Genomic DNA, 20176 nt, shown 5'->3' with positions numbered 1-20176 from the left:
AAGTGTGTCTAGAAAACAGCAGCTACAAAAAATACCCTATTCTGAATTGAATATATTATTCCAGGCTTTCTGTGGGATTCACTAAATTATATTTAAGACTTTCTAAGACCTTGTTAATACTACACAAAATGCAATTTTACACATTTTTCGAACTCTACTGATTAAAGAATGATAGAGCAAAAATTGAATTATCAATTATTTATTAAGTGCATGAATTTACTGACATTTATATCATTTTTCTTTGCAGTAAATAATAATAATTCCTTGTGTTGTAATGAATGAGTTGACCTGACCTGGACCCAGATAAGTGGTAGAAAAATGATGGAGGGATTCACTTATTAAAACTAATTTTCAATACATTCTTATAATACTGAATTCAGTGCTTTTAATACTTGTCTGTGTGTTGCAGTCATTATACAATATGTGGACAGGCTGCTTTCCAGAGACCCCTGAGTGCTTTCAAATTAAAGCTGCTTCACAAATGCATATTAATAATTATATATAAAGAATGGACCTAATGACTGTGTGGTTCCTCTTGGCTCTGTGGTGGTTTTTCTTTTAGCATCTTTCTTTGTTTTGGTTTTTAAGTCTGTTTCCAGACACAAGCAGGAAGTTAGAGACACAGTGAAGCATTCAGCCACTAAAAAAACAGATATTTCTCTCAGGAGTTGGTGGAAATCAAACCAGAGCTAAAAGCAGAGTGAATATTGAACTTACATTCATTGTGTGTCCAGAAACATGACAGTAAATGACGATGATCTTGCTCTGCTGTTGCTAACCATTTAAATGTTGTGTTCACAGCTTGGTCTGCTCCCCCCAAGTGGCCAAACAAATCAATTAACACTTCATTATAGTATTTATTCTTATAGTTTATTATAGTTATTATTTATTACTTATTAGGGATGTAACGATGCATCGCAAGACAGTTAAAAATCGATGCAAAACGGCTGAGATGAAAAATGAATCGCGATGCCTTTTATATCAGCAGAGGGCGGTGCCAACTTACCACCGCCGCCATGTCTCTCGTTCCGTCTGAACCAATACCTGACAGTGACGTACGACGTCTAACACCTAGTGACGTATGACGTCCAACACATGAAATCAAAAGTAGATTACGCCCTCTGCTGTTTAAAAAGGGCATCGCGATTCATTTTTCATCTCAGCCGATTTGTGTCGATTTTTAACTGTCTCGCGATGCATTACATCCCTATTACTTATAGTATATAAGTATTTTTATGTCAAAAAATCACTTTTATTCTGAAATGTGTGAGTAGGAGCATTTAAAGAAATTATGGATAGTTTTATTTTAGGTGTATAAATACACAGTCATTTATTCAATCACAAATGTCAATCAGAGAACAACTTAATGAGGCAGACGTTAGGATAATGGATTATTTGAGTTATAAAGGCAAGAAAACAACGTGGATGATTTACAATTATTATCATATAAAAAAAACACACACTGAGACACGTCTGTGTCCTCAAGTAGTGGATGGATGAGAACGAGCTTCTGAGGTGAGGACACAGCAAATTAAACACTTGCATTGATAAAAACAAAAACATCATCATTATGTACAGGAGAGCAGGGGCCTGTCTCACTGATCAGGTGTCCGTTACCATGGCAACTAGGAAAGAGCAGGATTTGTTCAGATTTGACAAATTATAAAAGATTTATTAAAGCTTATAAGATACTGTAAACGTATGGCAATTTATAGCATGTTTTGATTCTTTTTCTCTTTTTCTGTTGCTGGTTTTCTGCCATTGTGCTTAATGTCTGTAACTTTTACCTGAATGAATATTTGATTTCTTTTCTTACTGCTCCAGTGAATAAAGTTCCCAGTCGGGACAGGACGCCAGCAGCTGGACGGACAGAGAGGAGGGACAAATCTTCTCTGCAGCACAATGCACGCTGTATATTGTTAAAATAAAAACCCACTGCTCACTCTGCACTAATGTCTCATTAAATATGATCTTCTGAGTCTCTGTGAAACCAGTTATCCAGGACAGAGCCAAGATGGATTGAATTGGCTTCGTGAGACAGACCCCAGGTCAGTTTGTCTGTGACCTGTAAAGCAGAACTCATTAAACCTAACCAAGCTTTTGTTTGAATGACTTGTCTTTGTGCTATTTGTTCAGTTAATACAATCATTTTTAAAAAATCAATCATGAAGACGTCGTGTTAATTGAACATAAATCTTCACTGTGTCAGTGTCGTGTTGATTCAGACTCTGTCATGTACGTCAGAAGCAGGTCAAACCTGGATCAAGGAGGTCGTAACATGGTGGCAGAAATGTACTTAAAACACCGAAGCTTGTGCTTTTTGAGCAGCAGCAGTCACTATTCTGAAGAGTTCATCGTCATCACTGCACGCCCACCAGCTCTGTGATCGGAGGAGCAAATACCATCAGCTCCTGGTATTTGTGGAAGAAGAGGTTGAGACGAGAGAGGTAGCTGTCCTCCTGGTATGGAAGCTGTTTTTCAGTCAGATACTTGGACACGACGGGCTTCACCTGGAGACAGGTGAGAGGCACAGGGACAGTTTCAATAATTGTTTGGGCTATAAAACATCAGAAACAGCGAAAAATGACCATCGAATATCTGAGATGTGTCTTGTTTCGTACAACCAACAATCCAAAATTCAAAGATATTTAAATTATTACGATATTTAGACAGAGAAAAGCAGCAAATTTCCACATTTAACGAGCTTCAATGAGAGAATGTTTGAAGGTTTTACTTTAAAAACAGCTCCAATGTTCATTAACTAATGGATTAAATGACTTATCATTGCAGCTCTTAATGTTTACTGGGCACTTGAATGGTATTGCGGTCTTAAATGGATAAAAACTGTAATAGGTTTATTTTAAATGACTTAAAGTGAAACTCCAGAGATTTATTATTGCTCCTTCATAAAGATCTGTGGACTTGCAAGAGACAACTTTTAACAAATGGTAAAACTGGAAGCAGCAGAGGCTGAAACATTCTGACTCTTAGTCCCTAGTATGGTTCCTACAATTCCCACAATGCACCTGGTAAATGCTCAGGCCTTTCAAACTCCACACCACCCATTTGTGACACAGGCTTTCTGTTATGACAACACCAGCATCATCTGTTTCTGTTTTAAATTTGTCTTTCCAAACTCAATAGCAGTAATAGCAGAGGGACTACAGTGGGGTGTGGATGTCAGTGAAACAATGTGGAGAGGAACTAAAGTTAATCAGTAAACAAAGAAATGAAAGCACTATAAAATATTTGTGACAGGGTTATACTCCACAAGCAAACTTTGTTTTGCTCTTGACACAGTGTTAGTGTACTGGAGTCTTTGCGTTTGTCCAAAAACTGTTAGTTTGTGCAAAATTGAACTTGATATTTTCTATTTTCACAACAGTAATGACATATGATGAAAGGAAATTTGACAATGCCATATTTCATTAACATAAAATTGAACTTCTTGTTGTTCATTTCTGCAAGATAAATTGGTTTTCATGGGGAGCGGTGGCGTGACATTTTTCCTGCTGCCAGAAGGGGGCATGATAAAATAAAAATAAAAAGTCTGAGAACCACTGACTTAATTTAAGGGGAGATCATGTCCTAATCATTAGAATAAAACACTTAACATACCTACTTGATAATAATGATTACTAGTACAAAAAATGAAATTATATGTGTGTATCGTGTATAGTCTGTAATCAAAACAACACTGCAACACCAAGCTGTTTAGATTCACTTATAGGTTCAACACTTTGTCATAATGACCAAGAAAAAGCTGGTAATTACTGCTACTGTTGCTAAGTTACTTATTATATCATCTACAGGGAAATTATATTTTCATTATACATATAAAGCATATATGTATATATATCAAAACTCTGTCATAAATGCTTGATAATTACTGCAACTACAAACTGATGCATGATTGCGGTGGTTATGTGATTTGTTTCCTACCTTTAAACACATGTTATCAGACAGGAAGGGGAAGAGATGATGCTCCACGTGGCAGTTGATAAGCGAGTGTCCAAAGATCCAGTCCAGCACAGGGTTGCGGGGCAGGTTCAGGACGCCGTGGGTCATCTGGTAGATCCTCTTCGGTCGGCCGGTCGGGGAGAACATGGGGAGGCCAATGTGCTGCGGATGACACACAGTCTGGTTTGAGAAAATAGTCTCAACATAAGGCCCATTTAGCCTTTTGACTGTATCACACAACCTTCCTCAGCAGATGATGAGGTTTTAACATTAAATTTCAACTCAAAATCAGTAAATAATGTGAGGGAAACACTCAGTAAAGCTGCAGACTCAGACTCAGATTAACTCTAATGCCGCTCAGCAGATGAGTTTATATCAACCAGTTATTTTCAATTTGCACCAATAAGAAAAACCTTAGGATCAGGTGATAATCAAAGACCCCTAACATTTCCATTGATGTGACTGAAGCGATGCAAGGATCTGGGGCTTGCTTGCTTTGCCCAGTTAGGAAATCAAGAACCAGGTCAATCAAACTGGATTTCACTTCCCTGGGTCTCAATGTTTATTTGGCCTCATTCATAAAAGAACTCAGGAGCACACACTGTTTTCAACTGAGACACCAGAGTCAACCAAAGCAAAGGTTATCCTTGGTTAGAAAACACAAAGGATCAGTAAGTTCAGAGGGAAGAAAGATAGGACAGCAGCCAACAACAGCACCGGCAGACAGGAGAGAACAGGTTCTTAGTTTCACCCCCAACTCCCCACAGAGAACAAACATTTCCCCCCTGTTAAACACTGGACTTCACATCAAGAACCTGTGATTCTAATCCACCGCCACACACTTTGATCAGAACAATACACAATGAGCTGCAGGACTCGGGCTCCATGTGGGAAAATCATGCATGAATTGTTCCATTTTATCCCTTCAGTTCAATGACCGGTCCGATCTATGAGAAACACAATGCTGCATTCAAACCCATTTTCTGCACAGGCCTTATCTAACAAGAGTTGCTCTCACAAGGAATGTCCAAAAGTCAAAATAAGTATGTAGTGCATTCCAACTGCAGAGTATGTGAATTTTTTGTATGCGAAAAATGCCTGGATGTTCATCAGATTAGCAAGAATTTCTGCACTTTTGCCCTCAGCTTATTGGACATACTCAACTGCCCTGGGGCTAGCTGGTTAGCATGCTGACTTCAGTAGACAAAGGAATTAACATTGGTGTTTGTTTCCACCTCTGGAGACAGATGTTGGTGAGTAAAAAAACAGTTTGATGCTGAACTCACAACATTTCTTCTAGACTGGTTACAGCTGTTAATGCTAACGTTAGCTGTGTAGCAATAGCTAAACTTACAAATAGCTCCTTTAATACAGTTTTTTAGTCTGCTTTAAAAAATCCCAGTAGTCGTCGCTGTCACTGCCAGTTTGTGCGAAATGCATTCTGGGATACTGGCTGTATACTTTAGTGTGAACATTCAGCTTTTAGTAGGTAGTATGTAGTGCATACTCATTGAGTATGTAATAGGCAGAATGTTAGTGGGTGGATCTGAACATGGACTTATTCTGGTTTAAGGAACATGTACCGAGCATGTACAGTGCACTGGACCTGCTGCAGGTGTTCCTCACCTGGAAAATGTTGACATGGATGTACGGCACAGAGAACATGGCTCTGCAGATGAGCATACAGAGCAAGGTGCTGAGGGGGGACATGAACCCGGAGACGTGGATCAGCAGCCAGTACTGTGAGTACAGGCCCAGCGCAACCATCAGGATGGTCCTGACGATGTGGGCCAGAGAGTGTCCTTTGAGGTGAGCTGCAAAAACAGAGAATGAGACACCATGACACCTGTGAGAATGACCTGACACCTGAGTGACGGAGATGAGGTAACACAGGAACCTGAGAACCTGAGGTCAGAGATCTGTCTCAACATTATGCGGATAGTCACATTGGCTGTAGAAATATTTGAGTGAACACCTAAACTATCCGTCTGTCTTGCCATTTGGCGCCTCTTACCGAGTGCAACAAGAGGAGTGATGATGGGCACGGCCAGGGGGGCTAAGAACAGGTAGACAAAACGAGGCAGGAAGGGGACCTTCCATACGCTGGAGTCACCCAGTCCAATGACATTAGTATGAGCATGATGCATCTTAATGTGTCCCTGCACGCCGGCTCGCGCTGAGAACGAACCACAGATCTGAGCGGATGGAGGACACACACACACATACACACACAGAGAGAGATGGGCATGAGTATGAAAACCATCACTGATGCCACGCATTAAAACAATCAATGAAAAATGACCAAGCAGGAAACTCAATGCTGATATCGACGGACTTCATCCCAGTTTGATGTTTTTTTTCCATTTGCTTTAAAAGCAGCTAATAACAGGCTGAAGGTCATGGCGCCTTCTTGTTTAGCTAAAGAGCCACAGAGCCTTCAGTCAACATCTGCATCCCAATTCACGGGTTCAAAAGTTCACTGAATTGATCATTCTGGTCTTGACGTGATAAAAGGTTATTACACACACATTTAATATCCTGATTTGCGGGATGAGTGTTCACTCCTGTAAATATTGTTCTTTCCAAGGTCATAAATGAGCTGGTAGTAAATTACTTTGTTATTTTATTTAGTTTTCACCTTTATTTACTCATTTCCTGTTTACACCTGCAGATGTATACAACTGGAGACTGAGCAGCTCCACTGAAACAGCTGGGAGGAGCTTGGCATTTTGGGAAATACACTTATTTACTTACTTGTTGAGAGTTAGATTGATACCAGTCTCATCTATTCATCTATCTTTAATGACAGCCTTCAGTTTATTTCTGAACATCTCACCTCGATGAAGAAGACGGCCCAGACCTTCCCCCAGGCCTGGGACTCGCTCAGCGCCCCGTGGCTGGCCAGATGTGTTCCTTTGATGGTGATGACACCGTGAGCGACGCCCATCAGCAGCATGCCCGCCGAAAACCACAGGATCTGAGAGGAGGACAGCAGCAGGAAGGCTGCAAGACAGGGAATAATAATAGTGTTTGAGCTGTATCTAAAATCAAAAAGAGAAGATGTTGATGTGTCGACCTTGGCAACAGGAGTCAGTAATCCATCCACTCCATTTGGTCATTTTTCATCTCTTTATGGTTGTTTTGTGTCTTTTAATGGTATTTTTTTGTCTCTGAAGGTATTTTGTGTCTTGTGGTCAGTTTCTGTCTCTTTGTAGTTCTTTGTAGTGCTCTATTTCTTCATAGTTTTTCTTTATCTCTTTGTAGTCATTTTGGAACTTTGTGTCTTTTAACTGAGCTCTTTGACTTTCAAACAGGAAATATCAACAGTCATTTAATCCAGGGGCTCTGGCCCACAGGTCTCCTGACCTCTCTGGCCCCTGGGCCTGTCCCCTATCGACCTGTTCAGTTATTCATTCATGCATCCAATGTGAAATATATCTGAACGTGGAAAAAAAGTGTTTAATCAACAGACCAAGTGACTGACTTTGCTGCCAGTGACACTGCAGTGTGGCTAAACAGTCCTGTCTCTTATCTGTGAGCACCCACCTTGTCATCCCAGAGCTGCAGCAGTGTGACTTTGAACTGTGACGTGCAAAAAGATCAGATGAAAAACTGAAACTTTATCCCTCACTGGAGGTGCAGCTCTGAGTCTGACACCAGTTCAGCACGTTGTTCAGGAAGGTCTTCAGAAAATGCATTTGAAGTCTTAGGATTTTCTTGATCACTTTGTCCTGCATTCAACTTTTATTGTCTGATTCAACCCAATATTTATACTAACACCTTGACAATAAAGTAACCTCAATCTCCTCACATTAAATAATTAATGAAATGCAGCATCAGCGGGGCTGTATTTAATAACCCTGCTGCACCCACTGAAGCTTCTCTGGCTTCCACAGCAGGCTTTAGGTGACATGTTTTCCTCCTAACCCAATAAAATGGTGCTAATATACTCCACCTCCTATTTCAAAGCAGCCTATTTCGAGGTGATAAGTCACAAGCTCGGTGATACACAATGACAGATGCCACCACAGCCTCAGTCTGCAAATAAATTCAACCCAGAAGTCGACATTTCTGCACCAGGAATAAAAATTTCTGGGAGTCAATTAAAAAAGAGAAGCAGCTGCTGTGGCTCCAGCATTAAGAATGCAGTAGCAGGCAGTGTTAAGTGTGAACACTGACAAGTCTGGATTACAAATCAAGCTTGAAGCAGGTGTTGTGGTGCTGCTAAAAGTTGTAGCTCCCAATGATCGAGTGACACAAGGCACAGTGGACACCGGGTCTAATTGAGGTCAGTCGCCGACCACCAGTGACCCAGATACAGGGGAACCATGGGATACCGTGAATGTGCAAACCAGTAGTGACAACAGTGTCGGGCTGGGGGGAGACGGTGAGAACGAGCTGCAGCTTGAGTTCATAGTTGGAAAGTTGTTAAGAGATAATTAGAGCTGAAGTGATCAGTCGATTTTATTTGTGATATTTATAAGGGATTTTTAAATGGATTATTCTAAACATAAGTTGATTAAGTGAATAGTTTAGAGACTGAAGATTAACTGGCAACAATTTTGATAATCAATAACATATATTTATATATTTTTTCTACTTAGCTCAAGCTTATTTTATGGTTTTCTTTGTCTTTTATGACAGTAAACTGAATATTTGGGGATTTTCTGACATAAGAGGAACTCTAGGCAGCTCATGATGGACATTTTTATAGACAAAATTATCTCTTTTGTGGAGAAAATCATCAGTAAAATAATCAATAATGAAAACAATCATTAGCTGGACTGTTAGTCAGACAAATATTGCAATTTTAAGACGTCACCCTGGGCTTGTGGGGATTGTAATGAGATATTTGATGCTACTTCCTGACAGTTTATAGACTTATTAGGCGGAAAAAAATAATGAATAGTGAAAAGGATCCTTAACTGCAGCCTCAGAACATGTGTTCTTCAGTATCAATTCAGCACTGTAGAACCATATAATAGCTGTAATTTAAGTTGATTAACAGAGAAAAAATACATTTGTTTAATTTTAATAACATTTGAGAGAGGGACAGACAGAGGTGACCCATGATCCCAGCAGCTGTATGAAGTTGTGCAGTCTTACCGGGAGGCAGACAGAGGAATGCTGCTGCCAGGATGCTGCAATCGATCCCCCTCCTCTCCCACCAGCTGCTCTCTTTCACCATCTTCTGCACCATCCTCGTCAGCTCCATCATAAGCGTCTCTTTCTCCACCTCTTCCACACCTGTGCCTCCTGCGTTCTTCCTCCACTCTCCCTTCATGTCTTCTGAATCCCCCTTCCTCCTCTTGACTACTGTCTCATCCCCTGCTCCTTCCCTCCACTCCTCCGGTGCACGCTGCATGTCAGTTGCCTCTGCTGATGAATTGGCTCAAAACAAAACAAACAAAAAAGTCACCATGCAGCTTGTGTCCTCCTGCAAGCAGCCAGTGCTAAACACTGCACAGTCCACAGGTCAAAGTTAGCATTGCGAAAGTCCTTATTGGCGTGAAGCATTGTCAGAGAAGCCCAGCCCCCTTCCTGCTACTTCAAGAGCCTCGTGGAACCTCCTTTGCTCTACCTCCTCCTCACCGCTCTTCCTCTCTTCTTTTCCCCCCTCAGTCAGCTGACTCCTGATGCAGTCTAGCAGCAGAGGAATTTATTGTCCCATGGCACGAAGATGTAAGTCTGCCATGTGACGTTATGGATCTAAAAATCCTCACAGAAGCAGACACACACAAAACTGCAGCTGCTCAGCTCGGACTCGACTTCTCCCTCCTCTCTTCTTGTCTCATACATTCTGCATGTCGTTCACCCCCACTTTGTGTCAGCTCCTCTCCCCCTCCCATCTCTGTAACCTTGGCAAATGTCCTGGGAAAGGAGGGAGAAAGGAGGCGGGGGGGGGGGGCTGAGAGAAGTGGATTAACAGTGGTTGTTTAGTTGTTTCTTTACTGGGGGAAAGGTTCAGAATGAAAAGGAGAAGATGCTGGAGTGCAGGAATGTGCCATGATAGATGGGGTGTGTTTATATGTTGGCGCAGGTGAGAGTATATGTGAGTTGCGTACATATATCTGGTGTCAGAGCTGCTTCTTTTTTTTCTGGACAGAGGCCTGTGTTCTGGGCTGGAGGCCATGCTGACTGCAGTGTGCTCTTTAAAAGATACGGTGTGTGTATTTTTTACTCCAAAGGACAACAGACACTTGCAGAGAGGGGAACATATGAACACCAGGCAGTCTGACAGCTCGGCTTACATCCTCCCACACAAGCACTAATTGTCTGTCAGTGTCAGGCCTTATTGTCCAGAGAAGGACACATATTCAAGGCTGCAGAGGCATAGTGTGGAGCTGCAACAATTCTGATAATCGCTTTAAGTCATTTCTTTAAGCAAAAATACCAAAATTGTTTTCAGGCTTTTAAATAATTAAGATTTGATGCTTTTCTTAGTATTATGTCATACTAAACTGAATATATTTGGGTTCTGGACTCACATTTGAAGATGTCAGTTGGACAGAGGTAGAAGAAGATGTTGTGAAGATGATGTTTTACTTAAGTATCTTTAAGTAAAGGTTTTGACCTGCATTCAAAGTTTTTACTTTAGTGGAAGTTCAAAAGGTTAAAAATCCTCATTATCAGAAAGGCCCAGATGTTATATTACTGGATTATAATTATTGATACATTAAATTGTAATGGTGGAGCTAATTTTAATGACTTTAAATACTAGAAATTTCCCCTGGGATCAATAAAGCTGCATCTTAGCTTATAATAATACATCGTAATTTATATGTTGATAATATCTAATAATATTAATCTAAATCTTCAAAGTAAATAAAGTTATCAAATAATGCAGTGGAGTAAAAAAAAAAACAATGAATTGTAGTGAAGTAGAAGTATGAAGTAGCAGAAAATAGAAATACTCAAAGTACCTCAAAATTGTACTAACATTACATTACAGTACTTGTGTAAATGTATTTAGTTACTTTCAACCAATGGCCTTCATCCCTGACATTATAAACTAAATGATTTATAATGACAATGGTTACAGCCCTACTGTAGTAGATATACTACATATAGACATGTGCCTTATTCAGTAAACACTGGTTGGTTGGTTGGTTCAAAATAAAATCACACACAAAACTATAATAATTTTCACTTTATTTTAATAAAAGATACTGATGTTTGTGGGTACATCTTCAGATGATTATTACAAAAACATAACATAAAAATGTACATTCATGCACAGCCATACTCTCCAGAGCACAGGCAGGCAGACCTTCAGTGAGACGGAATAGCAATCCAAGATAAGAATGTTATCTAGCACAAGCTGACATAATCTCACAGTAACAACCCTTTGTTTTTACTATTGCAACAGAGTTTGCAGAGCGACAGTGGGTCAGGGGCTATTTTCACACATGAATGTATAGTCACCTTTGTGTATGTGCCATGGAGTAAAATAACATATTCAAAGTAAGAAAACTGTACAACAAAGACACAATAAATAACATGTTAAGAGGTTTAGGTACATTCACTAATATGTTAATTAATACGACCAAGTGTTACAGTAACAGTCGGGATAAATTTCACTGGATGAGAATGAATACCAATGCAATGTGTCTCCATCTGTCTGTATATGTGGCAAAGTTTAACCATAAAATGTTTATTACCTCCTTTCTAAGTTTATATCAGTTGCCAAGAGTCCATGTTGTCTCCACTGACTGTACCAGGGAATAATAACATCACATGGAACCAGCATTAAATATGCATAACAACTTCACAGTGACCTCATCCTGTGAATAAAGAGTCAAACTAACATTACGTATGACTGTACTCCGATAAAAAATGTCATGAAATATTAAAACAGGTCTCATGCAACTAAAATGGCTTTTAAGCCTCTAGCTCTAAAACCTTGGTTTGTTATAGCACAAATACGCCACAAGATGGTGCTATTTAGCCAGTAAACAGGTATCTGGTTTTGTAGTGTCTCATATGGAAAAGGCTCCCCCTGCACTCCCTCACAGGTGTTCTCAGGTATTCTGGCTGATTAGATCTCAGCTCAGGTTAGAGTTGGGTGGAGCAACGCTGGGAGTTTGCTCTAAATATCATGTATTCAAAAGTAGGAGTGGCCAATTCCACAAAATATGATTCCTATTCTTATGATACCAATTGATAGTTAATGACTTTAAGCAACAACAGTTGAAGTGACGGCTACAGTGCCCACTAACATTCCAATGCATTGGTGTAGTAGTGGAAATCAAAGATCACTAAGCAACATTTAACTCCAACAAAGGATACTTCCCTCCTTAAGAATCTGAGGTCGCTCTGAACATTGCTACAATATGTCTCTTAAAATGGCCTGAGAGCTCATGATATTTACTTTAGAGACAATCTAATTTAACATGTCTGTGAATAAACTGGGAAAATCTGTAAAAATTAGCAGGTATCTTTAACAAATAAACTCATAATCCATAAAACTACTAACAGTATAACTGAGTATAAATGAAATGACAGTGTCAAATATGACAAAAACGTACTTACTTTTTAACATATCACAGGGTAACGTCAGTAGTCTTTCTCCCGTAGTAGACAGTTGGGCCGCAATACTAATACTTTAATGTGTTATGAATTGAATGTATCGTTGAAAGGTTTCTGAATACCTTTTTATTACCACTGTGTGATTTTAAGTTTAACATTAACAATGGCCACCCACAGTCTGATTCATGTCCTCTGACATCCCCCAATAAATGTCATCCAAAGGCTATGCTGATGCATACAAACACAGTACCTTATGTCAGGTTTATCTGGAATGGAATGAGTGATGAAGAGTGAAGAATGGTGCTTTTCTTTTAAAATAAAACATGGATTTCTACACACTGACCTTCAAAGTTCAGTGTCTTCAATGGCCTCTGGTTCATCTATGGTGTCCAGACGTCTCTTGCAGGCATCCAGCAGTTTTTTCCTGGGGCCCAGAGGGATGTGAATGCTGGAGAGGTCCTGATCTGAACAAAGCAGCAGAGCCGCCAGGTCGATCTTCTCCCTCCTGAAAATTGCTATGAACTCGCTGAGGCTCTGTGAGGCCAGGAAAGTCTCGAGAGGACTGTTCTCTGGATCCATGTCCTTGTCCAGCTCGACATCTGCCTCCTCCCAAGGCAACTCCTGCAGATTTCTTTCTTGCAGGCTCAAGGCGCTACCAATACTGTCCTCATCAAAACTTGGTGAGCGTCGAGGCGGATGTCCACGTAGACGAACATTAGGCGCCCGGCCCACAGGTTCACTCCCTGCAACACTCCCCTCATCCCGTGCCCCAATGCCAAACATGCCCCCAGTCATATAGTTCCTCCTGAACACCATGGTGCCAAGCCCAGGTCGGGTGAACAGGGAATCCCGACCAGAGTCGGCACTGATCTCCGAATATGCAGCCTCATGGAGGCCCGGGTCACTCATGGCACGGGAGATGGTGTCGGCGTCGTCATCATTGTCGCGGGGGAACATGTCACGTATGTTGAGGCGTGACCTCTCTTTGGGGTTGGCATAGGTGCCCTGTTTAAGGAACATGACATCGTTGCTGAGCTGCAGGCCGGACAGCGAGCGCACACTTTTCCTCCCATCCTCGTAGATCTTGAACGTTCCGTCAACCTGCTTCTTCTTCTCAAGCTTCTTCTGTATCTTGGCCTTGCCCTTGGCTGTGGAGTGCAGAGTGGCCTGAGAAGAAAGCATACATTTAGAAACCCTGAATCAGCAATGTTTCTTTTATACCACTGAATGGGTAAATCCACCAATGTAAAAAATCAGTTTGGTGAGAGTTCACATCCCTTTTCCTATCGACAGTCAACACTGATTTCCTTTAATCATGACCACAATCTTTCTCCAACTTTAACAAAGTAGTCTTAGCTGCCTAAACTTAACCAAACATTAGCTGTTGAGGTGGCAGATGAGAAAATACACAGATGAGTCAACAAGACATATGACTTTGAACACAAGGTGAGACGACTGGTTGCATCCCATCTACTTCCACCACAATCTTTCCCCAACGCTCATCAAGTAGCTGTAATTTAAGCCATGAGCATGGTTGGCCCCTAAGCTAAGTTTTTAACCATGAACACAATCTTTCCCAACTTTAGCTAAGTAGTTTTGGTCCACTAAACTTGACTAAACCTTAACCTAGTTGGCAATTGAGAAAATGCTCAGTAATGTGATTTGGAAAGTCGTCGTGGTTTTGGTTTTTAAAATGCTGACCATAAACCCTAATGCTCTCTGGTTTAAATCTGGCAGGGAAACTCTGTTGCTTTTGTCATTGAGGTCAGAGGACTTGTCGACTGAAAGCTGGTGGAGCAGATGTTAATCCTGATGCACAGTAGGACTTTGATTTTCTATTGCCTTACACATTAAAACAAAGTCAAGGACAAACCACCTGCGAGTATGGCATGTTGGAGGTGACTGTGTTGAACTTGCGACTCAGCGTGCTGCTGCTGGTGTAGCTAGAAAAGCTAATAGCATCCAGGTTGTCCAAAGCCGCCGACTCCTTCATAAACTTCCTCTCCATACGTTCTCGGTGCTTCCTCTGGAGCTTCGCACACTCTTTGATCCGGCGCTCTGCGGCACGGAAAGCCCGGTCCTTGAGTTTGCTGACCAGTTTTGGGTTGAGGGTGATCTGCTTGGCAGCGATCGAGTCCAAGTAGCGAACGCAGTCCATGTGGCCCTTGGTGGCAGCCATGTCCAGCGGTGTGTGGTAGTCATTGTCCAGACACCACACGTTGGCACCGAAAGCCACCAGGAAGGACAGGCAGTTGTGGTGGCCGTTGGCAGCTGCCAGGTGAAGCGGTGTGTTCCCCCAGATGTCACACTTGTCCGGGTCACCTCTGGAGGAAGAGGGGACAAGAAGCCATGTTGGATCTCCATGTTACTGGATACATACATACAGTATTCTTACTCAAATGCTTTCTGTTGCTAATCTAAAAGAAGCATACCAGTTTTGTGCAGATTTTAGTCCATTTATTTCACATTATGCACATTATGTGGTCAGAAGTATGTGGAAGTATGAACTCCTATGAAGTATGTACCCCTATTCACATGTGAACTTGTGGACTGGTTTTCATTATCTTTTGACCTTTTACAGTCTAAATTTGATGAGAATGATTATGATTAATCATCTTATTGAAAAAATCACTAAAACAAAATCATTACTTGTAGCCCGGATATCTACAGTACATTATGGGTGAGCCTACAGTTGTTATTAGCTGAAGTCTAGCACCTGCTGCTGGAGTGTAATATAAACTTCATTAGAGTGTGGTAGTCAGTATTGGCCACACATCATGGAAATATGGCTGTGATATCAGTAAAGGACTACCCATAATGCTGTGCAAGCAAAAACAGAATTAACAACATATATTAAACTTTAGCTTCTAGTTACAAATTAATTCTGGTTCAGTGACACACGACGCATGTTTACATTTCCACATGCTGCATCTGAGAGAGCACAGTACAGTTTATGATATTGCAATATTTACTGTTTATAAAGGGTTTATAATGAATGGCTTTATTACTGGTTTATGAATTTTTTATTAATGCTTTATAGCTCATTTATAAGCCCTCATTAAGAACAAAGTTTGGGTTGCCAGTTGACTGGAGGGATCTCACTATGTGTCTGGTGTGCTGGTAGGCAGATGGTGTTACCATTGGACAGAGCATGCTGGTTTCGCCTGTTTGCAGTCTTTATGCTAAGATAACCCAGTTTATAAACTCGTGGTGCCTTATCAGAAAGTGGTACCCAGTGGGTACACAGGGAGGAACTAACTTCACCGCTAAGTCCATCCTCTTCCTGTTTTCCCTCCATCCAAGTGGCCAAGTCCTGATCAATAATTGAAACGCTGCCGGTTAAACATGGCAGAGGTGACTCTGCATTATTCATCCCACACACCAAGTCTTTTTTTCACAGACACCTCGAGACAAAACACAGGGCAGGGTCACCACCTTTACCAGCACAAACCCTGATTTCAGCTCCTGTCTGCAGCGCCACATCCTGGCAAAGTATGCGAATAACATTAAATTGTGAAGCATCAAAGTCTGCTGTTTATTTAAGGGGCTCAGAGCGTCATATTGAGCAGATCATATTCCAAAGGTGCGAGTGAGAAATGTGTCACTGTAGGAACATGAAGGAGGAATCACACCTGACTATCTCTATTAGTAATTTGACCATCGGCAGCTCTGCCAGAAGCTGAGTCAGAGGTGACACAGCAGCCATTCAACAACCTGCAACCACACAAACAACAAGCTTGTTTACTAGCAGCATGAAGAGCTGAGTGTAGAAGCTTAATGCTTATTTTGGTCTGAGTATAGAAAACTTAAGTTCCCATGACACACAGCAGACTGCACATGGCAGCTTTATTCATCTCCTAGAGACCAAGAAACCAGACTGTACGATCGGAGCACCATTCTGTTTTTAGCCACACAGCAGCACGACTACAGACTTCAAAGTCAGTCCACCACTTTAGTCCAAACTGAAATATGCCAATAACTAATGTATGGATGGCAGTGACATTTTGTACGGACATTCATGTTCCTCAGAGGATGGTCAGTTTCTTTTAGCGCCTCCATCAGGTCGAAGTTCTCATGCATCCAGTGAATATAACAGCATCTGATGGATGGAGAGCCACAAGATCTAGCTTTGCAAGTCCCCAAACAGAACTGCAACTAACAATTATTTTCATTATTGCTAATCAAGGTGTCGACTTCAAATGGCTTAGTCTGCCTGATCAGTAGATTTTCATTTTCATCATTCACTTTCCTTGAAAAATGATTTATATGATTGATCAGTTATCTTAATATTTGCGAGTTAATTTTCTGACAATCAACTTATCAATCAATTGACGAAATTTGTATGTTTTCTTAATCCTTAATCAGATATTTACAGATTTATTTAGTAACATTATGCAACTACTTTACAGCTGCTGCATTAGTTTGGCTACTTTTGATAGATTAAAAAAGGTTTTGCAGGGAATCTCTTTTATATTCTTCACAGGTGTCACATTGTTGCTAGTTTTTAATTTTTTTTAATCTAGTCACTATTTGCTATTAAATAAAATAAATACATAAGATCAGGGAAATAAAGTCAGAAAAGCTGCTCAAAGCCCCTTAAGGGAAAACAAGTTCAGCAAACTGCAACCTCTAAACCTTCTTCTTCCTTCATTTACCTTTCTCTGTGAACTCTGATCTGCAGCTCGGCTTTAGTCGTGTTTCTCTGCTTCATATCCGCCCTGCGCTGCATCCTGCAGGGACTGTGGCAGGAGGAAGATGCTCTATCCATCACTGTGACCTTTCCTGTGTCTGCAGCTGCTTTACTGCTCGCCTTATAAACCTGCCACCAGCAGCATGACAAACTGGACTCTGCGCTCCACACAGAACAGGCAGTAAATATCACACTGCTTTGTCTGCTTCTTAAAACCTGAACAAAAGACTTGTCTGATCTATTACGTACAACTTATCTCAGCAGAATATAGACTTACTCCTGAACCCCCTTCTCTTACAAATACACAGCACACACTCTCTGATAAGGGCACATGAGGCTTTCAGAGCAGAGATCATATCATTGATCATTTCTGTAAAGACGTGGAGACCCTTCAGTAATTGATCGGTATAAAAATGGCTTCTGTATTGTAACTGAATCAGATTTAGAGCATAACCTGCCATGTAATGGATCAGCCTGAGCCACACTGGTAAGATTAAATATTAAGTTATCATGCTTCAGATGCATACAGTGTTATCCTACTCAATCAGTGTGTGTGTGTGTGTGTGTGTGTATGTGTGTGTGTGTATTGCACATGCCCCAGCAGTAAGTGGGGCTATCCTGCTGCAAGTGACCTTTGTCTGTAATTAGGCTGTCAAAATGTAAAACCCTGCATCTCCAGCAGCACTGATTAGATCAGAGATGGGGGTGGAAATATTTTTTTATTTAATTTAATTTTTAATTAATACAAGCAGGCACCAATCAGTGAGGAAAAGTTATAATATACAATAAATAAACTAATACTTTGTGTTTGATTAAGATTTAGGATTCTTGATGATAACTAGGGCTTATTATTTTCATTATCAATTAATAGGATTATTTTCTTGATTAATCAATTGGTTATTTGTCTGAAAAATGTCAGAAAATGATGGAATATACCCATCACAAAGTGACGTCTATAAAATAAAATAAAATAATAATAATAATTTTAATAATGATAATAATTTACTTACATAGAAGACTAAGGAAATCAGAAAATATATATTTGAAAAAGATCCAGAGAATTTTGGTATTTTTTTTCTCAAAAATGCTGAAAATGTTTATTAATTTACTATTGATTGACTAAACCATGAATTGTGGCAGCTGTAGTGATAAGAAATATTTTGGATATGTGATAATACAGTATCACAACGTTCTGTTAACAGTATAGTCAGTTGTGACTTGTTTATTGATTGTTTATAGCCTACATTTAGATTTAAAATATATATATTATTATAGGCCTATATTATTAATATTATTATAATTTTAAGGCTATATATTACATTTAACATTAATTACTTAATTATTTTATATATTATTATATATTGCTATCATTTTAGAACCTTTCTTAAAATATGTGAACGATTTTTGACAAAAATAAGTTAATAATGATAATAAAAATTCAATAAAAATGTAAAAACTATGACAAAACAGAAAGAAGATCTTCCTCTAAAAAGAAACTGACTGAAGAGAAGACTGGTGTTTGTCATATAACAAGAAAAAAGACCCCCAGCTACCCTCAGTGTTAGATTTAATCACCTAGCCTACTGACAGACATCCATTTGTCCGACTGGCGGAAATAACTTGCTGCTGAGATGGGTGGTGGGATTCTGCAGGGAACTTTTCAGATACTGGTCACTGGTCTCTGGACTCACCCTCTCCCCACGATGAGCCGGAGCGCCTCCAGGTTGCCGTGGTAAGCGGCCCATAAGGTCGGTGTCATCCCATCCTCATCCGGTGCGTTCAGCTCCTTCCGTGTGGCCTCCTTCAGCACGTCCAGGTAGCCGTCACTGGCCGCCCGGTGGTACCTGTCGTTCATGGCGGCGCCCTCGGCTTCGGCGGCCCGGCTCACTCTGAGCTCGGTTCCATGGAGGATCTAGATGTTTGCCCCAACTTTTAGTCCGGGACTCGGCGGGCGGACGGACGGCCTGTGGAGCGGTACGGAGCGGGCTGACAGGCTGGTTGCTATGAGGCGAACGAGGCGTGCTGGTTGTCAAGGAGGGGCGGGGCTATGAAAGCAATGACCCCGCCCCCTCTGATAGTTAGGTATGTCTGATGTGTGTTATTTTGAGTGAGAAACAGAATGTACAGAATGTAGCACTGTAAAAAAACTGTAAAGAATTCATTCTTGATAAAAACTGATGTTAGTGTAGTTGTTTTCTAAATAAGAGATGGTTTGTCATAAAATAAAAAATATAAAAGATAAAAATTTAAAAAAGGCTCATCTAAAATTAGATTTCTTTTAATTGAATTATTTTAACGGTTTGATCACTGTAAATCTTGCACTGCTTTATTTGGTTAATTTAAAGTGATTGCCTTGTTTTGGTGGTGTATGTTAAATGAAAAAATAATAGAATAGAATAGATTAGAATAGAATAGAATCTCTAGTTTGGTTTGTTTTTTAGTTGTATTTTTTTGTCACTGCACCTGTAACATGCTGTTTTCTTTATTTCTATGGCTTAAATAATGTATATATGTTGTATATTATATGGAAAAATAAATGTCAACAAGTTTAATTTTGGTGTTAACTAAATTCTGATCAACCGTTGAATATGTAGTTACTGTATTCTGGCTTTGTAGGGCAGATCTGACTGCTGACATTTTTTAAATTGAGACATTTATTGATGTGTATCGAGTATGTCTGATAAGTAAAGTGACTCATATTATCAGTTACTGACTCATTCTTGTCCACCTGACTTCACACTTGAGCGGCAGGTGTACAGGAACACACACACAAACACACACACACCCTGCATCCTGTGTCCTCAGTGTTTTGATTAAAGCAAACATCTCTGACAGACTTATGAAAATCAAAAAAATTAATTAATTTACATAGTGGGCATGCTCCATCGGCTGCCGCTCTCCATCATCCCTGGACCAGCTGCCAAGGAGCATGCAGCGAGTTTTTGAGGTGAGTTCTTGTGGAATCGATCCATTGACGAGGTTCTGGTTTTACTTGTC

At 40.4% G+C, this 20176-nt stretch overlaps 2 protein-coding genes across 2 annotated transcripts; both read right to left on the bottom strand.

Moving 5' to 3' along the window:
• Positions 1–848: 848 nt before the first annotated feature.
• Positions 849–9766, bottom strand: fads6 (fatty acid desaturase 6). The gene is made up of 6 exons (XM_056366710.1): positions 9067–9766; positions 6797–6963; positions 5975–6155; positions 5587–5774; positions 3943–4122; positions 849–2510 (listed from the first exon to the last, which is right to left on the bottom strand). Exons 1-6 carry the CDS (start codon positions 9323–9325, stop codon positions 2361–2363), a joined length of 1125 nt encoding a protein of 374 aa, XP_056222685.1. The 5' UTR covers positions 9326–9766; the 3' UTR covers positions 849–2360.
• A 1329-nt stretch (positions 9767–11095) lies between these two features.
• LOC130162635 (pre-mRNA splicing regulator USH1G-like) lies at positions 11096–19867 on the bottom strand. The gene is made up of 3 exons (XM_056366408.1): positions 18871–19867; positions 14366–14813; positions 11096–13656 (listed from the first exon to the last, which is right to left on the bottom strand). The coding sequence occupies exons 1-3, from the start codon at positions 19032–19034 to the stop codon at positions 12835–12837; spliced, it is 1434 nt and encodes a 477-aa protein (XP_056222383.1). The 5' UTR covers positions 19035–19867; the 3' UTR covers positions 11096–12834.
• Between the last annotated feature and the right edge of the window lie 309 nt (positions 19868–20176).

The sequence above is a fragment of the Seriola aureovittata genome, chromosome 21, assembly GCF_021018895.1.
Source record: "Seriola aureovittata isolate HTS-2021-v1 ecotype China chromosome 21, ASM2101889v1, whole genome shotgun sequence".
NCBI lineage: Eukaryota > Metazoa > Chordata > Actinopteri > Carangiformes > Carangidae > Seriola > Seriola aureovittata.
This window is presented reverse-complemented; position numbering and strand designations above follow the sequence as displayed.